Source organism: Corvus moneduloides, chromosome Z, assembly GCF_009650955.1.
Source record: "Corvus moneduloides isolate bCorMon1 chromosome Z, bCorMon1.pri, whole genome shotgun sequence".
Lineage (NCBI taxonomy): Eukaryota > Metazoa > Chordata > Aves > Passeriformes > Corvidae > Corvus > Corvus moneduloides.
The window spans coordinates 53,212,919-53,233,967 of NC_045511.1; the positions used below are offsets into that span (position 1 = coordinate 53,212,919).

At 40.3% G+C, this 21,049-nt stretch overlaps 1 protein-coding gene and 1 long non-coding RNA gene across 2 annotated transcripts in view; one reads left to right on the plus strand and one right to left on the minus strand.

Moving 5' to 3' along the window:
• Positions 1 to 1,611: 1,611 nt before the first annotated feature.
• Positions 1,612 to 11,368, minus strand: LOC116438233. Its single transcript, XR_004237636.1, has 2 exons — positions 11,028 to 11,368; positions 1,612 to 1,998 (listed from the first exon to the last, which is right to left on the minus strand). It is a non-coding gene; the product is annotated as an uncharacterized LOC116438233 (long non-coding RNA).
• Positions 11,369 to 11,483: 115 nt separating this feature from the next.
• RORB (RAR related orphan receptor B) overlaps positions 11,484 to 21,049 on the plus strand; it is a 140,872-nt gene continuing 131,306 nt past the window's right edge. The window contains exon 1 of the mRNA XM_032096401.1: positions 11,484 to 11,945. Coding sequence (XP_031952292.1) covers positions 11,939 to 11,945 — 7 coding nt within the window. The 5' untranslated portion in view covers positions 11,484 to 11,938. The remainder of the gene's footprint in view (positions 11,946 to 21,049) is intronic.

Genomic DNA, 21,049 nt, shown 5'->3' on the forward strand with positions numbered 1-21,049 from the left:
GATATTGTTTATAATTTTGTGCATAACGGCTGCCTTTGACGGGAATACCTCCAGGCCCAGTAACATTCGCTGCTTGAAAACCCTTCTTTCCTTGCACTATATCAAATTGTACAACTTCCCCATCTCTTACACTTTGCAGGTAATTTTTAGGGTTATTCCTTTTAATGGCAGTTCTATGGATGAATAGATCTTCCCCTGTATCATCTCATGTTATAAATCCATAGTTGGTTTTTACATTGTACCATTTCACAGTTCCTGTGATTTTCATGGCTACAACTTCTCCTATCACGTGCTTGCGTGTTCGTTGTGGCTGCTGGTCCCGCGTGGCCGCCGCCTCGCAGACTCCGACGTCTCAGCTGGGCCCCCGTGTTGCGGCTGCTCCGCGCTCTCCGAGCAGCGCTGCTCCGGCACATGTCTGGGCTCTGCGCAGCCCCGCGTTGCCATCGCCGCTGGCTCCGTGCCCCGTGAGCGGTTCCGCTCCGCAAACTCCACGCTGCTTTGGGTGCGGCCCCGTTCCGGCTCAGCACTGCGCTGCGCGGCTTCTCGTGTCGCTGTGGAAACCGCCGCTTCTCCCTCCGCAGGGCTCTCCGAGCCGTGTGCTCAGAGCGGCCTGCCACGCCGATGCCCGGTTCCTGGCTGCTCGTGGCCCACGGCACCCACGGCGCCTGCGGCATCGCTCCCTCACTCGCGGTCGCGTGGCCGGGGACCCCGAGACAGGGATGGGCTCCGCGATAAGGTGCGCGCTCCCGAGGGGGCCGGGCGCATCCAGCGCAGGCACCCCCGCTGGCACAGCTGCAGTCATGTGCTCCCGGGATGGCGGCCGTGCGGCCTCGCCCATGGGATAAGTATGATCTTCTGCTTTAGGGGTAATGGGACCATACAAATGCTCCTCAAGAGCTTCACTGATTATAAGGGATGCATGGAAAGCTTCTCTTTGATCCCTTACTTTATCCCAGATCTCGTCCTAGAAACACCCCTCACAAGATTCAGGAGGTTTGATATCAAAAAGTAAGTCTCGAGAAATATAGGAGAACCTTTTGAAAAGCCAGATGAAAAAATGTTCTAGATCTCCCGGTTGCATTACTTTTTTGTTTTGTTGTTCAAGGATTCCTTTTACTTCTAGATACTTTTTTTTCTGTTGCTCAGAGAGCCCCATTTCCCACGATTCTTCCATAGTCCAGAGAGAATATCCAAACCAAGATGAGAAGAGAGAAGTCTAGAGTGGTTATTTTACTCACGAATCTTCCTCAGGGATCAGTGTCGTGGCCGCATTCCTCCACCAGTTTGTTGCAGCGGGGATTACTGCAACAAGCATATTTCAAACCAGGAGTCCCGTGGAAACAAAGTATATATGGACAGATTCGTGGTAGATGTTTCAGAGATGTTTATTTCTCCAGCCGCATGGCCGGGGCTCAGCTCAGGAACTCCGCAGCCACAGGACCCGAGGGTCCTTGCCCACACCAGGGAACACAAACCAACCAATGGGGAATGAGGCTGACCAGGGGCAGGGAAACCCCGTGTCTGTCCCCCAGGGCCCATCTCCCAGGGCTCCATGGCAGGGGAGGGACCCCAACATATTTCTATAGCATGTACAAAGAAAATTACACTTCCTGAAATGCACAATTTCACAGTATTTACTGTGTATTTAGAAAACTGTATTTTTCAATCCTATAGAATGAGACATTTGGTGGAAATATTTAACCAAAACACTATCCTTTAAAGTGTACAGAACTGGGGAAGGGGAAGGGGGAGGAGAAGTGACATTAATAAAATATGGCTACAGGCAAAGAAAAATTGAAAATTCAGAAAATACAGTTTTCACTGGAAAAAAATTTTTATGGTTTTCATTGCTAGCGAAATGAATTTCAAGTACAAGACCAGTCCATAAGAAGTCTTCATCTTCCACTTATTTATGCTTATCATATAGAGTCCTGCAGTGTAAAAGAACACAAGCATCATTCCACAGGTTTAAGCAGTCTCCTAGGTATCTGGGATGACCTGCAAATATAAGGAAAGAGTCATTGAATCAGATTAAAAATTCATTATGAAACCAGTTGAAGGTCCCTCTGTTTGTGGTAGCTGTGCCATTAAGGAAATATCACAGCTGGGTAAGTTGGGGCTCCCTAATCATCAGTGGCTTCACATCCAGCCCTGTTTTAGACTGTAGCTCAGTCACAGGAAGTTGTTCTTCTGGAAGAACTGGAAGGAATTTCCGGGATATAACAACATTATTGACAACTATTTTAACTGATACTTTTTGGTCCAAGTTTAGCATCAGCAAGAACCTGGGAACAGCCATACACTGCACACAACCCAATATTCATTTTCAGAACACTGTGGCAGAACTGCCCATAAGATACAATTTTCCCTGCTATTTCCAGATAGGACTGTGCTTTGACTGGTTTTGACCAGTTCATTCCTTCCTAGCCAGGCTGGAGGTCATAATAAGATGTAGGACAGCTAGAGTTGAACATCACATTATCTGCTGCCAGCACTTAGGTACTCCTCTGCTGGTTTACATAAATTATGGAGGAAGCTGAAGGGAAGTAAAACTGATCCTTGTGCGGGGTAAGTTTATAGGTCAGGCATCAACTAACAGAGATGCATTTCACAGGCAAGACAAAGGCATGAATGAATAGCTGTAAAATGCTGCAGAAAGACCTTACAGATTGAGAAGAGACTTAGTGGAGCAAGAGGATAATGTCCATGGGCAAAACAGTATTTATCAATGTTGACTTCTGATCTGCTCTGAAATAAAACAGTTGCAGACTGAAACTGAAATCTGATGCTTTCTCCGCACCAGTATATTTGGGAATGAGAGGTTTGATTTGGCATAGGAGCTGTTCCAAATGTGTGACATGCAATCTGGCTGGCCAGGGGGATTTGCACAGAGGAGTGATTTATTTCTTTGTTTGGTGTTTGATTCTCTGTATTTGGGAAAGTGGCTGCTTCTTTAAAGATGTCTGTTTCACTAACATAGTTCATACACCAAGGAAGCAATGAAAATGGGTTTTTAATTTTGGAATTTTGGTGTGTATATTTGTTTGGTTGGTTTTGGTGTGGATTTTTTTATATTTGTTTGTTTGTTTTGAACGAAAGAAAAAGAAACATAAACCTACTATGACTTTGAGAGCTCGCAAGGAACAACCTGACATGATTGTCATTTGAATAATGTTTCCACAGTTGTCATTTGAATATTGTTTTCATCATTCTTTTGACACTTTCTATAATTTTGAAGCGGTTTGGAAGTGCTTGATACTATTTTCTTTTATTTCTTCATAGTGGACTCTCTTGTTTTAATATCTTCCCAATCAAAAAGAAACATTGAATATGGCAGTCTAAAAATGTCTGAAATGTATAACAATTACCTAATTGATTTTGACAATATACTACTGAAGTTTTATAACAGAACACTTTTTCTCCTAAAGCATTTTAAAATTATTTTGACATATACAAAGTCATACAAGCATAGTACTTGTGCATTCTATTGAGCCTTTAGAAGTATAGGAATTATCATACTTTATCATACAATGATCGAAGACAATACTTATTCTCCAAAAATGGCAAGCACTGTTCTTTTTATTTGCAAATAAATAAAAATCTCAACGTCTTACAGACTTTTTCAAGAACTGAAAGAAAAAGTTTCAAGATCATTTCCAAAATATAGCACTTATCAGCCTTCAAAAAATCACTACTTCTGTGGATTCCAAGCATTTTCAGTCTGGTCAGACTGCTGTCATCACACAGAGTATAAGGAACTTGTGTACCATTTGCAGGTTCTTCTAAAACCCAGAAGATTTACAAGAAGTATTATGTAGCCTCCTACCCCTTCAGTATTCCCTCTCTCTGGTCTTACAACAGTAATGTGTGCAGTGTCCTGGGCAGAGTTACAAAAAACATGTTACAGAACATGATGTAATGCAGTACCAAGTAAGGCTCCAAGGTATCATATAGTGCTTTTAAGGATATTTCTTAATTTCATTTGTTTTTAATTTCTGTTCCTGTGTCTGTTAGTACTTATCTTTCCCATTATTCTCTATCACTGCTCTTGTAAATAAGTGATTTTAATTAAAATGCTGAAATACTATGCATAATAGATAGCAATATGATTCCCTATCCCACATAAGGTAAATCACTTATTTTGTGTAGCTAAAATGGCAGCATTTACAAATCAGTAGACATTTGGAAAAATAACAGGAGAATAAACATTACATTAATTTCAATTTGTTGTGGTTTACAAGACAATTATTTTTGTACTTTTCTGTTTCCCTATGTAACGCTAATCTTTGTTTATCATTCCTAATTTGTAAATACAGGGGTTTTAACCTATCCTTTATTTCTTATTTTTACTATATTGAAAATTGTGTCCCTGCTGTTCTTCCATGAACATTTTCCAAGTATTTCTACATTGTCTGTTAATTGAAATTACTATCGTGTTTTCATACTCCTTAATCACCTAATACCTCTTTGTACAGTTGTCCCTTGCCCACCTGCCAAGAAAGTTAATGTGTTCTGACACATCAGCTATCTCCCTGCAATGCAGTGGCAACCTACCATGGGCCTGGGAGACCCAGGATCTTGTTGTTGTCACCGGCATTAAAAGCAAAGAGAGCAACATTTGCTGAGTTTTTACTGTGTCCTATTAGCAGCAGCAGTCTTGAAGTTGTTCATTTCATCTGAGAATCTTGCAATAACTGTAGGTGTTTGGAAATTTACTCTTCATTTGCACACGTCCCACTATAAGTAGTGTTCCTTCAGAAATTTTTTTCATGTCATCAGTATGTTTTCTTTCTTGACAAAGAGAGCATGCATCTCAAGACCAGCCACATTTTACACAGAAAAGTTCTGAGCAAAGGGAAAGTGGTAAAATGAATAGGCAAAAGTTATTAGAATAAACTCTGCATATATAGTTTTAGAGTGTATAATATACCTTATTACATGTTTAATGTGTATTATATATATTCTTGTGCAGTGTAGTTCTAGCCCAGTTAAGTGTTTTTTGCCACGTGCCTCTGCTCTATTGGATACATTTTGCATGGCAGGTATTATGGAAAATATTGCATAGGAGCCATCTCACAATATCATGAAGTGCAGAACAGGCTGCTAAGCATGCCCATGCAGCAGAATAAACTTCTTGCATGGAGTAAGCTCATTAGGTCAGCCAACACAAGAAGATTTTCTTAATATTAGAATTGTAGCTAAATAAGCATTCTGACACAGATTCTAATTCAGAAAAGTACATAACCACATGTTTAATCCTAAGCATTTGCATTACTACTTTCTCAGATCAAGACTTGCTAAATCTGCCTGCCTTGTATAAGGGGTAGAGTTGAGGCCATTTTTTCCCTCTTGGGATTGGCCTATGAACTGGATGGAAAAATTAACTGCATAAATTAAAGTGGTGCTAATACCTTTGTAAGAGAAAGAGCTCTTTTAAATGAAAGGGGCGCATGGATAGTACTTTCTGCTTTTGGAGTTTGTTTTTGTTATCTGAGGTAACTATCTTCTTTGCTTTGCATTGGCCTGTAAATGTATCATGCCAAAAACAGGGATAAGCAACCTGTACGTTCTTTTATTCTCTTTAAATATACTTACTCTATTTAAATATATCCCTGTGGTTTTTATATTGATTTCCTTCAGTTATTCTTTACAAACATAGCAGGGGAAGGGAAGGTGCGGGAAGGTGCGGGAAGGTGCAGGAAGGGAAGGTGCAGGAAGGGAAGGGAAGGGAAGGGAAGGGAAGGGAAGGGAAGGGAAGGGAAGGGAAGGGAAGGGAAGGGAAGGGAAGGGAAGGGAAGGGAAGGGAAGGGAAGGGAAGGGAAGGGAAGGGAAGGGAAGGGAAGGGAAGGGAAGGGAAGGGAAGGGAAGGGAAGGGAAGGGAAGGGAAGGGAAGGGAAGGGAAGGGAAGGGAAGGGAAGGGAAGGGAAGGGAAGGGAAGGGAAGGGAAGGGAAGGGAAGGGAAGGAAGGAAACTGAAAAGGCACTTTGGAAGAGAAGCCCTTAAGCATCCTCAACTGTAGCTGTTGCTATGAGCTACAGCTAAAGCTGTGGTGTGTAGCAGTAGACTCGATGTGCACAGGAGATAAGCCTAAAACAGAACACCAGATATGAATGCCTCAAAAGCTGAAAGAAGGGCAACATACTGAAACCTAAATATTTCTCAGTTGAGTGAAAATTTGAAATAAATACATATTTTTCAGTTCAAAACCACAGAATACAGCCACTTTAAAACTGCTTAGTCCAAATTAACCTTTTACCACCAGCCTATCTTTGTTCTGCAGGTACTACTAACTTATTGTGACATAATAACAAATAACTGAATGACCAAGAGAAGGTTATGGATTACTCACCGTCAGTATGTTTCATAGTTCCTGTAAAGTCCAAAATGTTAGACGCTCTAAATTTTTCTGTTTCATTTTCCTGTCATCCTTTATATCCAAGATTCCAGTTGCAGTAATACTCCATGTAGAAATGAATAAACAATATTTCTGTTTGCCTTTATTTTACCTCTTTTAGAAGAGAATTACTAACACGCATGTTCTTCTACATGCTACTCATAGCAAAGGATCAATTTTTTAAAACTGTGTAAACAGCTGTTATATACTAAATACTATGATTTTCTAAGTAGATATTAGATCAGAAACAATAGCGATCTATTTTGCATACAATGAAAAAGAATTTAGAATAAAGATTTTGAACTTCTTTGATTTTAAAATGTAAAACTTTAGTGCATAAGTAAGAATAGGAAAACTGGGATTCCACCACAAAATTAATTTCCTGATTAATAAAATAACTGTATTCTAGGTTCGCATTTTTCCAGTGAAACAATACAAAAAATCTGAAAAATCAGATTGTTTCCATGAGGCCAAATGAATGTTTAGCTGGAAGGTCAGTATCCATTTAAAGGGAAAAAACTTTGCTTGTAATACATGCTTGCATTTAAACTTTAAACTACTTCATGAGAGCAATATACATTCAAAGATACTCAGAGTCTCTTTCCCAAGCTATAGTGTCTAGTGCCTCAGAGGCTGCCAGGAGGAAGATGTGAAGCACTGATCTGAAGGTAGGTCTTCTGCCTCACAGTTCTTTCCTAGAGCACTTTATTTTGCCCACTTATTCCTTCCAACTTTCTCTCTCCTCCTTTGAAGCCCATTCTTGGTCTTGGATTGCCTCAAAACAACTTAGGAACCCTTGCACTTGCCAAGGACAGAGAACATGGACACAAATCTTGCAAGGTCATTGCCTCTTGGCAGGCTTTTTGCTGCAGGAAGACAGTCTTCCACTGTACCTCCTCTCTCATCAGTATTTGAATATGTTGCAGTTTCTCCAGAGCAAACTCCAGGTTACTTGGGCTTAAGCACTACTGTCAAATTTAGCTCCTTCCTTGTCTAGGTTTTAGAATCCAAAGTATAATTTCAAAGTTTTAATTAGGTTTAATGCAGCAATTATATCCTTACAGTTTTTTCAGGTGCTGAACATTTTGTGGGGAGGTGAGGTGGTGATGGCATCTAGTATCTCAGCTAGCATCCATTCCTGTTCCAGGATATGTTTAAGTGGGACATTCTATCCAATGATCCAGTGATTGACACTGCATATAAAGCAGGGGAAGTCACAATACAATTTCTACCACTGAGGCGGGGAAGAACATACAGAATGAAATAGATGTCATGAAGTATTTACAGGAGTTGAGATTCCTTGTTTGCAGCTAGGGATTGCTTTTCATCTCACAAGACAGAGGAAAAAGTCAAGCATTGGTTTTTATTTTTTTCAAGTTTCTGGTTATCCTGTCATGCATAATACATTACATTCTTAGCTTCTAAAACTAAATTGGCATAATTAAAGATTTTTCGATTGTTAAATGCTGTTTCTGATTGTTTCAGGATTTTCTAGGGCTGCTTTTAAAGTAATTTTACTATTTTGGAAGAAAATGCACAGTTTTTGAATTAAATAATATTCTGTGGAAAGAGTTTGAAAATGCATAATGGTTATACGGCTTTATAGGAGACAAAGATAATATAGTGCACGTGCATGTTTTCAGATTGCAGGCAGCATAAAGAGATAAGAAGAATTTTAGAAAGTTAATCTAAAGTGAAGAACCTATGAGAGAAGCCCAGATTATCGAGTCTGTCAGTAAATTTGTGCAAAAGTCATAAAATGAAAAATGAGAAAATCTTTATTACTACTTACATGAAGTTAGGAATGTCTGGCAATGAAGCTGGAGACAGGTGAGATGAAGAAAATTGTTACCAGTGCTACTCCTATTGAATCTAAGAAATAAATTCTGGCTATGGGGTGCATCTGGCTTCCTTTCATGCCAACAGAAATTAGCCACTGATATCCAGGGGAATGAAATGGGACCTGCCTGACACAGTTTGTTTTGACTATGTTCTATTCAGTACTTTTTAATGAAGTAACTAAATTAGGCATAACTTGCTACAGCTCTAATGAACATATTGCAAATTATTAAAATTATAAAACTATGTGGCTTTAAATACTGTCTTAGAAGATTGTCATCCAAAGAGCCTTGGAAAGCTGCTAATGCAAGTGAATATTCTGAAAAGCAACTTCTCATTGTTATTTTGCCATGAAAATATAATAGCAATAATATCCTTCTTTGGCCATAAAATACTTGTTTATATTTTGAAACAAAACAAATTATTTGCTGTATTTTAACTCTACTTGTCTGGTGTTTTCTAAACGTCTTCTCTGAAGCACTCATCTGAAACGAGAAAAATCTGAAAAGGCTCTCTTTGAAACCTAGGGTAACTAACATCTTAAAAAAATAGCGGGCTAAATTGTACTACTCAGTTTATCTAACTACTGAAGATATGTGTTCAGTTTTTAAATATTCTATAAATTTCTGTATGACCTCAGATCATGTGGCTTTCTTGTGTGTTGTTTACCTGCTTCAACACATAACAGTTTCAAGTAGCCCTGTATTTTTAAATAAAGTATTTATAATTTGTCTGGCCCTCAGTGAAGTTCACACATGTTTATAATATGTCTAATTCTTTCGCCACCCTTACTAGTACTTAGCAGACAATATTGCACCCTAAATATTAAAAAAAATTCAAATTTAACAACTTGCTTTAGCTAGTGAAGAAGTTAGCTCAGACATCATTATACATAGACTATATTGGAACAAGAAAGATGAATAAACTAGAAGTCTACCAGGACTTCTGAAAACAGATAAATAAAAATTGCCATTCCATAGGGTAGTGAGAAATGCAAATGAATTCCAGGGGCCAAATTGGGGGGGGGAAAGAAAAAAACCCCTTTTCATCAAAATGAAGCTAAGAAAGAATAATGAGATTTTTTTTCTCCATTGTCAAAAGCACCATACAAATCCCACATAAAGATGAACCAGAACTCACCATCATAGTGTAAGGTATTTTGAATGCACAGCACAGGAAGTAGATAGCTTGCTATCTACCTAATAAAGTTTTGATTGATGTTAAGATGCAGCTTTAAAACAATTAAATCTAAAAATCATGTTGGCATAAAAAAGAACAAGATGACTTGACAATATGAAAAAGAGTGTGTGCCTCCTCTTGAAATTCATCTGTCTTTTGTTCCAGCTGCTAGGTGAATATGCAGTAGGGGAAAAAAATGTTCTGCTTCAAATACAACCAGTAGATGGAATCTCTGCTCTCTCTCCCAGTTGCTTTTGTAAAAGCTATAAGCACTGTTCACTAAATTCCATATTAGATAGCGGGTAAATTATACCTGTTATGAGATGAGACTTCCTAACATGCTCTGCAAAGTGATGTGTAAGAGTGTTTTATTGCAATTACTTCAGAAACCTTTGAACAGGAGGAACAGATTGAAGAGATGGTTGGTGGGAAAATTCATAGAAGAGAATCCTGGAGGCAAGCCTGACTGCCGCCAACCACATCTGCTAAAATCCCAATTAAATAGAAAATATGCCACTGTAAATTCCAGGTCTTGTGAAAAGATGGAGAGCAGGTGATTGTTACTGAAAGGTGTGCTGATATAAGTAAAGCCAAGTAATTGGTGAAAGTTTCTGGATGAGATCCTAATATATCCCACATGAGTATCAGCAACTTCACATGCAGTGTATAAATTGCATAAATACTATGGTCAAGAATACAAATCCCATCTACTATCCTAGGAATGAAGTTTTGTTGTTTTTTGGGGTTTTTTTGCAACTGACTCTGCCTTCACTACAGTGAATGCAGTCAAAATTCACCATGGTCAGGTAAATCTAGACATTTTCAATACTGGCAGAGCTGATTCTTTCACATCTTGCTCAGTTTCAGTTCAAACTGGTGTTTTGAAAGAGGCTAACCACAAGAACTGCTTCCTCTAAACCTGTAACCTTGCTCCCCAAGAATAAAGCTTTGTCAGTTTGCAGTAACAGTGGACACCTCATTTTGTATCTTTCCTATAATAAATCTTAAGAGCACAAAAGAAATCATACCTATGATCTCTTGCAAAACAGACCTAATAGAACTTAGTCTGATAATTCATGTAGTAACAAATACATCTATTTTGGCATGTCTATGCATAATTTAACAGTATCAAATATATATCCCCATTTTGGTTTATGAGGTGGATATAATAACTTTTGTATGGATACATTTTAGTTAAATCAGGGGTTTTCTTTTTCATTTTAAGTTTGGAGTTAGGAACTGTAAACCATGATAACAGGGACTTGTTTTTAAGATAACTCATTGAGATGTATTGTGGTTGTGTTCCATGATCTATCATAAAAGAAAAAACCAAAACAAGACAATAATTGAAAGGATCCCGAGCTCTTTTTGTTTGGGTGTTTTTGTTGCCTTTTTTGTTTGCTTGGGTGGGGATGGGGGGCAGTGTTTGGTTGGTTTTTGTATTTTGGTTTTTTTCGGGGACAATCACCAGTTAATCAGAGGGAGAGTTGTGAGTCGTGAAAATCCTGCTGGCCGCAGAACACACGGGTTTCTGCAAAACCTTCTGCTAGTCTTACACCGGAAAACAAACTGCTTTCGACGTTCAGATTCACTCTTTAATGAGAAAATGACTCACCACCAAACTTTCCCATTCCCGTCGGAAAATGCAGTTTTACCGATGACTGTCACACTGTGGTGACCGAACGCTTTCGCCTTTCTCCCCGGAGACACCGCCTCCTCACTAACAACGCCACACGAGGTGATCTTCTGCGCCCGCTGCCTTTCTCCACCAGCTCCAGAGCTCTGCACGCCAGTTCCGTTCCTGCACCATCACGCCCAGCCTCGGCTGCCGGGCAGGACCCACCGGCGGCCGGGCTCTCCCAGGGCGAGCAGAAGTGGCGGGCGCGGCGGTCGCGGAGCCCCGCAGAGTCCGCGCACCCCGCGCGGCCAGGCCCGGCGGCGGCACACGGGGCCACCCGCGGCGGCGGAGCCGGGCGGGCCGCGGCGATTGGCGGCGGCGCTGACAGCGGGCGGGGCGGCGGCGGCGGCACCGCCCACCCCCCGCTATAAGCCTCTTTGCCGCTTTCTCACTGGATCTCATTTTCGCTCCGTGCGCTGCTGTGTTTGCGCAGTGGAAATCGGCACCGGGGAGCTGCTGAGGGGCGCCGTTGTCATGTGAAAGCGCACATGCTCTGCCATCCACGCGGCACCCCCCTCTCTTCTGCCTCCGCGTGTTTTTCCTGTTTTTTCCTAACGTAACTCCTTTCCTCCTGCTCCCCTGCTCAGCCCCTCGCCGCCTCTCGGCCGCCCAGGCGCCCCCCCCAGAGGCTCCGCGGCGGGCAGTCGCGGGGCGGCCGCCCCGGAGCAGCGCGCCCGGCGGCGGGGAGCCGGCGGAGCCGCGCCCCGCGGAGCCGCCCCGGAGGCATGGTTTTCCCGGCGGAGCAGAGCTGCGGCGGCTGCCACCTTCGCGGGTGTTGAGACGGGATTTGTGCGGTGCGGTTCCTGGGCTCCTAGCTTCATGACTGCGCGGAGCGGGCAACCAACACCATGCGAGGTAAGCGGGCCGGGGGACATCTCTCTTTTGGGAAAGGTACTGGGGAAGGGGCTGGGGAAGAGGTTTCGTACTAGGGGAGAGGGTCCGGGGGAGAAAGTTGATGAGTCGTGCCCGCCCGCCGGCGTGGCTACTGACGGTGTGATTCCTGCACCGGCGGGGGCCGCGACCCATCCCGAGGAACCTTCCGCGTAGATGGTGGGCGGGCACCCCTCACGCACCTGTCCTGGGAAGCCCAGCGCCGCCCTGGCCCGTGGCGGGCAGGCAGAAGGGAGGCTCAGGTGCTTGGCAGTGTCTGTGCCGTGCAGTCCCCACCTGCAGCTGCCCGTGGGGCGCGGCAGGTGTCCCGTACGGCAGAACCCGCTGCTGCTTGGTCCCGGGTCGCTGCCAGCACGGAGAAGGGCTCCCCAAAAGTTATCTGGACTTCGTTCCCGAACTGGCACGTCGCCTGGAGGCCCTCATTTCCCATGGGTTGCTAACTGGGTGGGAAGGGTTGTGCTGCCCGGGATCCCCGTGCCCGCAGGTCCCTTCGGGCCCCCGAGCCTGTGCTGCGCATCCCTGTCGTGGGTGGCGGTGAGAGCCTCCTCCAGGGCTTGCAGCCCCTCCCGTGAGGGTCCCGCAGGGGAGCAGAGTGTGGTCACCGATGGGACACCCTCAGGCATGGAGAACTGCTGGGGTGCTTGTCCGGTGGGGCTGGAGAGAGGCTGCAGCTGGCACGCCGGTCATCCAAGTGGGTGTGGAGGGCTGTGGAAGATGTGGGAATGCGTTGTTTCCGTGTCTCCCAGGGCCGGACTCCCCCGGGCCCCATCTCCGGGCCAGGCGAACACCGGCAGCAAGGCAAGAACAGCTCCTGCCAGCCTCGGGCGTCCGCGGGGCTTATACAGCTCCTCCGCCCTCATGTTCCACATTGCCCTTTATCACCCAGTTTGTCAGACCGGTTGCTTGCCTCAGCCACGGCTTGGTAAAAGGGACAAAAAGTAGTCTCTACCAGAGTGCTGTAACGGAGGAGAAGGGCTAATGTGGAGTGGGACGCGCTCGGGGTTGACAGCGACATTGCATGCAGATTTCTTGGATCTTCCATTAAAGGACGGGGGACGCACACGCTAGAAAGAACTTTTAGCTAGAATTACGTCTTGTTCGATGTCAGCTCCTGTAACAGCGTGTCTTAACAGCACTAACAAATCACACGTGTGTAATTCACTTTAAAGGAATTGTAACTATGACATTTGTGCAAATCAACATAAAAAGACCTTGTTTTCCCCCAGCGTTCTTTGTTAGGGTGCTGGCTGTGGGGCATCTGGCAAGAACTTGCTAAACAGTGTTTGTTTTTCTTAAGAGCAACAGGAAACAGAGAGAAAACACTCAGTTCTGTAAAGTGGCCCCTGTTGCAGCTTTGCTGCTTGGGTTGGGGGTTTTCTGTTTATTTGAGTGTGGGTTTTTGCGGGTTTTGGTTTTGTTTGTGTTTTTTGTTTGAGTTTTTCGTTCTTTTTTTTTCTTCGCACAGGAGCGCCTCCAATTTGAGTAAAGCCAGTCATTGTCTCAGGGGTTGTTTTCAAAGTGTGCGCATCCTGTGACCCCTGGTCAGGAACCCCATCTCCCCTTTTTCTGGGCACTTCATCCATGCAAGCCATGGCACCTATGCCTCTCCTCCCATGACTTGGGGTGGTCTGTGCAAGGGTGAAGTGAAATGTCCTCCCTCTTAGACACTCAGGGAGAGGGAGGCAGATCTTGCTGGGCATCTGGCGGCATCTCTTGCAGGATCTACCCTAGCTCTGTAGTCATTTTTGCCACCCCTTTAGCTGTGCTGTCAGCTACTGTGAAGAGGTGCAGCTCTGCCCCTAATATGCAAATTAATATTTGCACTGTATTTATGCTTACTCAATGGGGAATTTACAGGTAGGGAAAAAAGGGCTGGGATGGATGGAGGAGAAAAACAACAAACGGGCAACTTTCATCCGTGTTCAAAACTCATGTGCAAGAGGTTAGTAAAGTGAAGTTTTACAACAGGTGTGTCGGAGGCAAGAGCAGTGCTTCACACCCTCTCAAATAAAAAGGAACATTATATATTAATTGAACATCTGTCTTTGTGACTTTCCAAATAACAGAAATAAATGAGTGTCACAATTCACAGGTTGTGAGCTCCCATGAATTCATGCTTTTAGAGAACTGTAAGCCTTCTTTTGAAGGTGTAGTTGTTTTCAATTATATTTGCAGTTGGTTTCAAAGAAGAAAATCTCAGTCTTGAGTATGTGAGCTGTTCCTGCAAACTTTCCCAGCTGAGCTGTGATCCTTCCAAGCTGCAGTTGATGCAGTTAGCACAGCCTGCCTGGGATGTGCAGAGACTGCTGTGGTTCATTACTGCTTCACATTGAAGATGGAAGCCAAGGAGAGCAAATACCCAACCTGTATTACTGCCTACTGAATCCCAACATACTGGACAGTCACATAGACAGTCAGTCATCCCATCCTGTGGAAGCCAAGCTAAAATTTTCTGCTATTGTGCCAGTATGTTACAGTCACTGGTCATATACTATCCAAAATAATAATCTTCTGCACTTTAAATCTTGATTTAAATCCCGTTCTGCATATGTAGCCATACTGACATACAGCAGAACAATGTGCAGGAGACTGGGAATTTGTTGATTTGGTACTCTTGTTGTTATGGTAGGTGCAAATATTTCCCTCTGAACGGAAAATGGAATTTTGTGAAGTTAATGACTTTTATACCAGTATTTTATAGAGCCAAACATAGATATAAAAGAAATTTACAGTGAGTGTTCACTAGTCTTCCTTCCATCTGTCCCACTCCTGGCAACATCCTGTGAGGGAGTTAAGAACATAGAATGTGTACTTCAGTATATTTTTTAGAAAAAGAGAACAGAAGATGCACTAAAATGATTGTGCTGTTTAACTGAAAAAGAAGACTTACATTTTTTTCTTGTAATTTAATTCTTACTGAAATGATTTGTTAAGCTTAAAGCTATTACAATTCTGCCTATAATGCAGCTGCTATGCAAACTTGTAAGGTTGGCTGTGGCAAAAAAAGATGTCAAAATATCTACTTTTACTCTGGGAACTTGCTACTCGTACACTTAAAAAAGCCAAGTTTGTGATCTTAACTATTTGAGTTGTGAAAGTGACATTAGTATCCAAGTACTCCACTTACTACAAAAGTAATATTTAAACTTGTAGTTGAAACTCTTACTAAAAAGCTTTTTCTGATACATTTTGAAGAAAAGGAGCACCGCAAACCCCTGAAGCCAAGTTATTTAAGGGAGTTTTCTGTGTAGTTTTTTCTTGTTGGTGTCAGGACTGAGCAGTAGTGCATGTTATATGATGTTATGTAGTTACTCCATTTTCTTAGCATGACTGAAATATTTGTAAGAAATTAGAAGGTTGTGATCAAACAAATGCTGTTGGCAGTATTTTGAAGCAAGATATTAAGTAACATATACTAGTAGACTGGCTAACTAAGAAGTTCTCCTGAATTGAGTAGATTAATGCAGGGGATCTTTGGAGACTCATTAACTTAAAGGAAAATGATTTTGCAGTTTATTTCAGGAAAAGTAAATATGTCTCTATTTGAAATATGTAACATTAATATCCTAAAATATGTCAATGAACACTGACTATTTAAAGGAAGGACTTAGGACCTTACCCCACCAGTGTAAAGCCAATTTGTCCTCAACAGTGTAGTGCATCTAGCTATTCCTTAACTGGATAATGTTATTTGACTTCACTGGGACTCCTTGATAGGTGATAAAACACAAGTTACTGGTGTTGAGTCTTTGCAGGTAAAATGTAATAAATGAGAGTGCATGCTTAGAAAATCATGAGTCAGTAATAAACAGTATCACATAATAAAAAATGCAAATGTGTATAGTCAATACAGTGACACCTCTCTAGAATGAACAAAAGTAAAAGGGAAAGCATGAGAGCCCATTTGTACCTCAGCAGTAGTTTTACTTTGCATTGGATCATATTTATATTCCATGTGGTATCTTCCATTTATCTTTAATTGTAATATGGTATGGTACTGGGGGTCAGAGGAGAGTACATAATGAAAGTTCATCAATAGATAACTGTATGGTTTAATGTAATGTAAATATTATATAAGATTTTTTTCATCATATAATTTTTTTTAAGTTACATTTGTTGTTCATAGATGGAAGTCTGGTGGCAGTTAATTTAAAAACTGTGAAAATACCATGTGCATTGGCTGGAAATAATTTCTCCTTTGTGGTATAGAAAATGTCTGACTTCCGTTGTTGGACTTTTACAAATACAATGACAAGCAGTTGGTTGGTATGGTTTTCTAATTTGGCAGTACAGTAGTAGAGGTCATTTAAATTGTGTTCTATGGTTAAAAATTATTTTTGGAATTTGAGGAGTAAATCTATCAGAAGAAAAAAAAAATATGTTCTGAGTAAACAAGAATTCTGGAAGTGATCATTCCTGTTTAAAATGTACTTGTGATAATTTGTGGAAAGGCTTTAGGGTGCTGTTGAAGGCATTGCTGTATATCATAGTGACGTTTGCCTACTCGGAAGTGTATGGGTAAGGTTTACCTTCAGTGGTACTGAGTGTTGTTAAACAGTTCCAGGACCCACAGTGTGGGCACTGGTTCCCCGATACAGGAAAGCAATGCAAAGGGGTGAAAGGTTCCCAAGTTAGCAAGAAATTCCTACCTCTCAAACAGTGAAGTGAATTCACAGAAATCAAGATCTGCGCTGTGAAATTGAAGAATGTATGCTTTGTAGATGAAGATGCACACAGGAGTAAATATTGATTGAACTAATCATCTGTTGAATAGAAATGAGCTTTATCAGTACAACAGTATAATGGCTTATGTTAACTAGCCCTTTTGTAGTCCATACCCTGCCCTTTCAACCCATGACCCTGTCCATTTTGCTTTTAATGAGGGAAATCACAGGTGTTACTATAGCATTTATGGTAAATTTGGCTAAATATAATAGTTGTTCCATAGAACAAAATGGAAACAATTAAAAAGATATTAAAAGAGAAGAAAATCTGAGCATTGCTTCACAATCACAAGATAACAGGAGTGTGTTAGTGGTTACATTGCTTAACAATTCTAAGATGCTGTCTTAGATCAGTTGCTGTTGAGCTTAGTAATAAACCTGTTATATCAACTTAAATCAAAGTGTAAATTTAAAAAAAACTGATACATTTGAATTTAAAATCAGTTTCTTTAAAGAGCAATTTTAACAGCTTTGTACATTTAGCACAGTTGGGGCTTTCCGTAATGACTTTCATAGACTAGCTTTAGATGTCAAAATGTTGTTCTTTGTGCTCCGTGTTTAAAAAAGTTCAATGTTGTTTTTTCTTCCGATTCTGTATGCAGTCTGGCAAAGTCTGCAGTGCAGCTTGGAGAATAAGACATCACACAGTGTCACTGGGGGTGGCAGACAGAAGGTGCCTTTTGGATTGTGCTATTTCCCTGTTTGTTTCTAATATTGGTTTCATGAGCATGTTAAAAACTCTTAATTTATGCACAGGATTGAGAATACAGTACAGCTATGATGGCCTGGTCCTTGTTTGACTGAACAATGCTTACTCACTTGAGTGGTCCTATTAATGAGACATTTGGCCCTCTGCATCTTTGCAGTCTTGGAACTATTTTTTGTAAAGCAGAAATGTTTGTGCTTAACTTTGCCAGACACATTCTGCTGGAAGTTTATGCAAACAGAATAACAGCTGTTTCTGCCTCTGCTACAAGTATATATGCTAATTTAGTTTGACATAAATGTTGTTACTTTGCTGTTAATTGTGAATTATTTTGATGAATTGCCAATTAAAATGGATGTACACAATTTTTGTGGAGGATCTATGCTTTTACTGCTGCACAAAAATGCAATAATTTTTTAAAATCTTATGTTTATCTGGATCATGGCCATTTTAAAACCACATACTTACTAAAGAGTAAACATCAAGTAATTACGTTTTCTTGACAGAAAAACTAATTTATAAAGAGTTATCATGGGCCTTTTTAATGTGAGTAGTTCAGTTAGATTTTATGGGACTATTCACAGAAATAAGGCAAGCTGAATTTAAGGCTACTTGTTCTGTGTCCCTTGGAAACCCAATAATTTGATATTGTAAGCAACATGAGTGATATAAAGGCCACAGGGAATCAACATTATAAGAAGCATGCCAAATTAAAAAAAATCTTCTTGCTCTGAGATTTCAATAAAATCACCTTCTACTCCTTACTGTCTGCTACTCTTTAGTGCTTGAATACAGCTGTTGACTATATAAATATTTATATAAATGGAAAGAAATGTTTGTAAATATGCTCCATGTGTTCTCTGCTAAGGCTGACACATAAAAAAACATTAAAAAACATTTTTCTTCTGCCAGCTGCCAATAAACTACTTTGTTTAATTGTTAGGCTTATGCTTATTGCTAGTAAATAGTGGCCAAATCAATCTTTAAGTAAAGATTAGGAAAATACGTACATTTGTAATACGTTTATGCATGAATATGCTACACAGAGTAATAAATATTTTAGTATGGCTAAAAAGCAATATAATTTTAAGGGCAATTTCAATGATTATTGCAAAGTCAGTCTATAAAGCAGTCTGTCTACTTACAGATGTTCTTGAGATGGTTTCACATTTAACTGATTTGTTTTAGTTACCTGTGGTCACTTAGGTTTCCTGAACAAGCAAACTCCTTCCATAACAAAATTACTCTTTTTTAGAGTCATATTTCTATTTCATCAATCCGTGGTATTCATAAGTGAGGTTATCCTTCAGAGTAACACTTCTAAACAACACATGCATTCCCATTGCATTTAATTTTTTTCCCTCTCTGAATCAATCCTTTAGAGGAAAAATGTCTCTACTCTTACAAGCAATGCATTTGTTACAAGTTTCAATTTCTGGTGGTTTTTTGGTTTTGTTTTTAATTTGTTTTGTGTGGTTTTTTGTTGTTTTTTTGAATGAAGACATTCATGGGGGAAAAGTACTTAGATCAAAAGAAGGCAAAAAGAAATTAAATTGCAGTTCGGTCTACTGTCAAAATAATGAGCTGTCAAGAGGGTAGCATATTATGTTTTGTTGGTCTCAGGTGAAATTGTGGTTCTCCTAAAATAAACTTCAAATGTAAAAAGTAAAGACAAAGCTGCTTATAAATAAGGAAGTCTTCAATTATTATTCCCATTACAACAGGAGGTAAAGAGTGATAGACTTCATGTGCTTGAATAGTTTGCAGAGCTTAAGATTATTTAGTGTGCATTACACATTAAAAGTTTACACTTGTTTCAGAGATACTTGGAAGCTATAGACTCAGTCCAGAAGTTGATGGCGGGTTATCTGTTAGCTAGTAGACTGAGAACTGTGCAGCAAATAACTTTCCGAGAGGTTTATTGGAAATAAGGATCTTTTGGAGAAGGACAGTTTAGTGATTTTACTGTATGTGAACTGTATAAAACTGAGTTTAACAAAATTAAGGACCATATTTTCATTACAAATGCTGTTTAGAGACATTGATGTGTATTGTCTTCTCTTTCCTTATGAAAAATACGTCTGGTTTTACTAGGTGATGATAAATTTCTACCAGTTAACTTTTTGATTTGAGAACCTGCCACAGAAGTGTGTTTTGGAAGTCCTAAGACTTCCCTGCTAGCACATTCTTCCTTGGTCATTTGTGCATGTTAGCAGTGCACCAACTGATTTTGCTTTTCTAAATAAGATGGAAAAATGAAAATAAATATTACATTTCAGGTCCTGGCTGAGTAGTGAAACAGGTGCTCTGTTGTTTCTTTTCTTATTTGTCTGTCTGGAAGAAGAACGAAGCAGCAGCTGGCTATGAAAAGCATTGTTTACTTCAGTGAACATTGTTTGGGGGATTTTGTACAATATTTGTACAATGAACTGTATTCGGTGATTAATTGGAATGAACTGAAAGAGGAGACCATGTACAAGAACTGAGGCCAGATATTCAAATGCAGCGGCAGCACAAGTATGAACAAATGCAGCTCAGTCTAGTGGCACAGAGAAATAATGGCATTAGAGAAGACATGTATTAATAAGGCACAGTGCCATGAGTTGATTTCATCTTCATGAGGAAAAGAAACTTTTCTTTTGGAAACAGTGTCACTGATGATCAAGGAGAAATTAATTTAGTTTGTTTAGGAAGTTATATTAAACCTGTCATTGTTTTCTTTCAGTGCATTATGCAAGCTGACAAGTACTGGTCATTGGAAGTGTCTGTCAACAAGCCAGACTTCTTTTAATGACACAAATCACTCTCTCTGTAGAAATATATATGGAAATGGAAAGGTGATACAAGGAATACCAGCTTAACTGTTTTGTTTAATGTATGTAAATCTATAATATATATGCACTACTGCACCAAAAATCTTTTTTTAGATATACCTATTAGAATACTGGGAGATTAGCACTAAAAATTAATGTTGCATTGAAGACAGTAAAAATTAGCAACACTTCCAATTTTCCCATTCAAAAATCTCCATATTTTATTCAGAATACTAGTTTCCTCCTAGCCATAGCCAATTTTGGAAAATTCAGTTTATATTAATCTCTCACATGATTAGTTGCAGTAAGGAGGAAGATTAAAACAACGATGTCAGTGGAGGCAAAATATGGTTGATTAACATCCACTGAGAGTAATTTAAACTACAAATTACTCCATGGCTTGAAGAATGTCAACATCATGTTCCACTACAATTTGTAAAGCAATTCTATGTACTTATGAAAATAAATTCCTTATTCAGACCTGGTTGAGAAAAAAGGCATTACCAGTGCTGTAGCAGCTGTTACAGTATTAAAGATGAGACTTCAAAAGTATCTAGTAATCTGCATAATTTAACTCAAAATTAATATATTATTAAAAGATCAGAAAAAAAGGTATTGCATATAGTATCTGCTCTAACATTTAGAGAAGCAACAATAATGACACAAAGATTTTTTTTGAGAAACTGTTTATATGTGATAGTTTTTCAAGCAAATGTATACTACAGTAAATTACATCGAGTGAAATCTGTCTGCAGAGCTGTCTCTTTAATTTTGAAACAGAATTTCTATAGACTTTGCTAGAATGTTTTATGTAAAAATCATGGT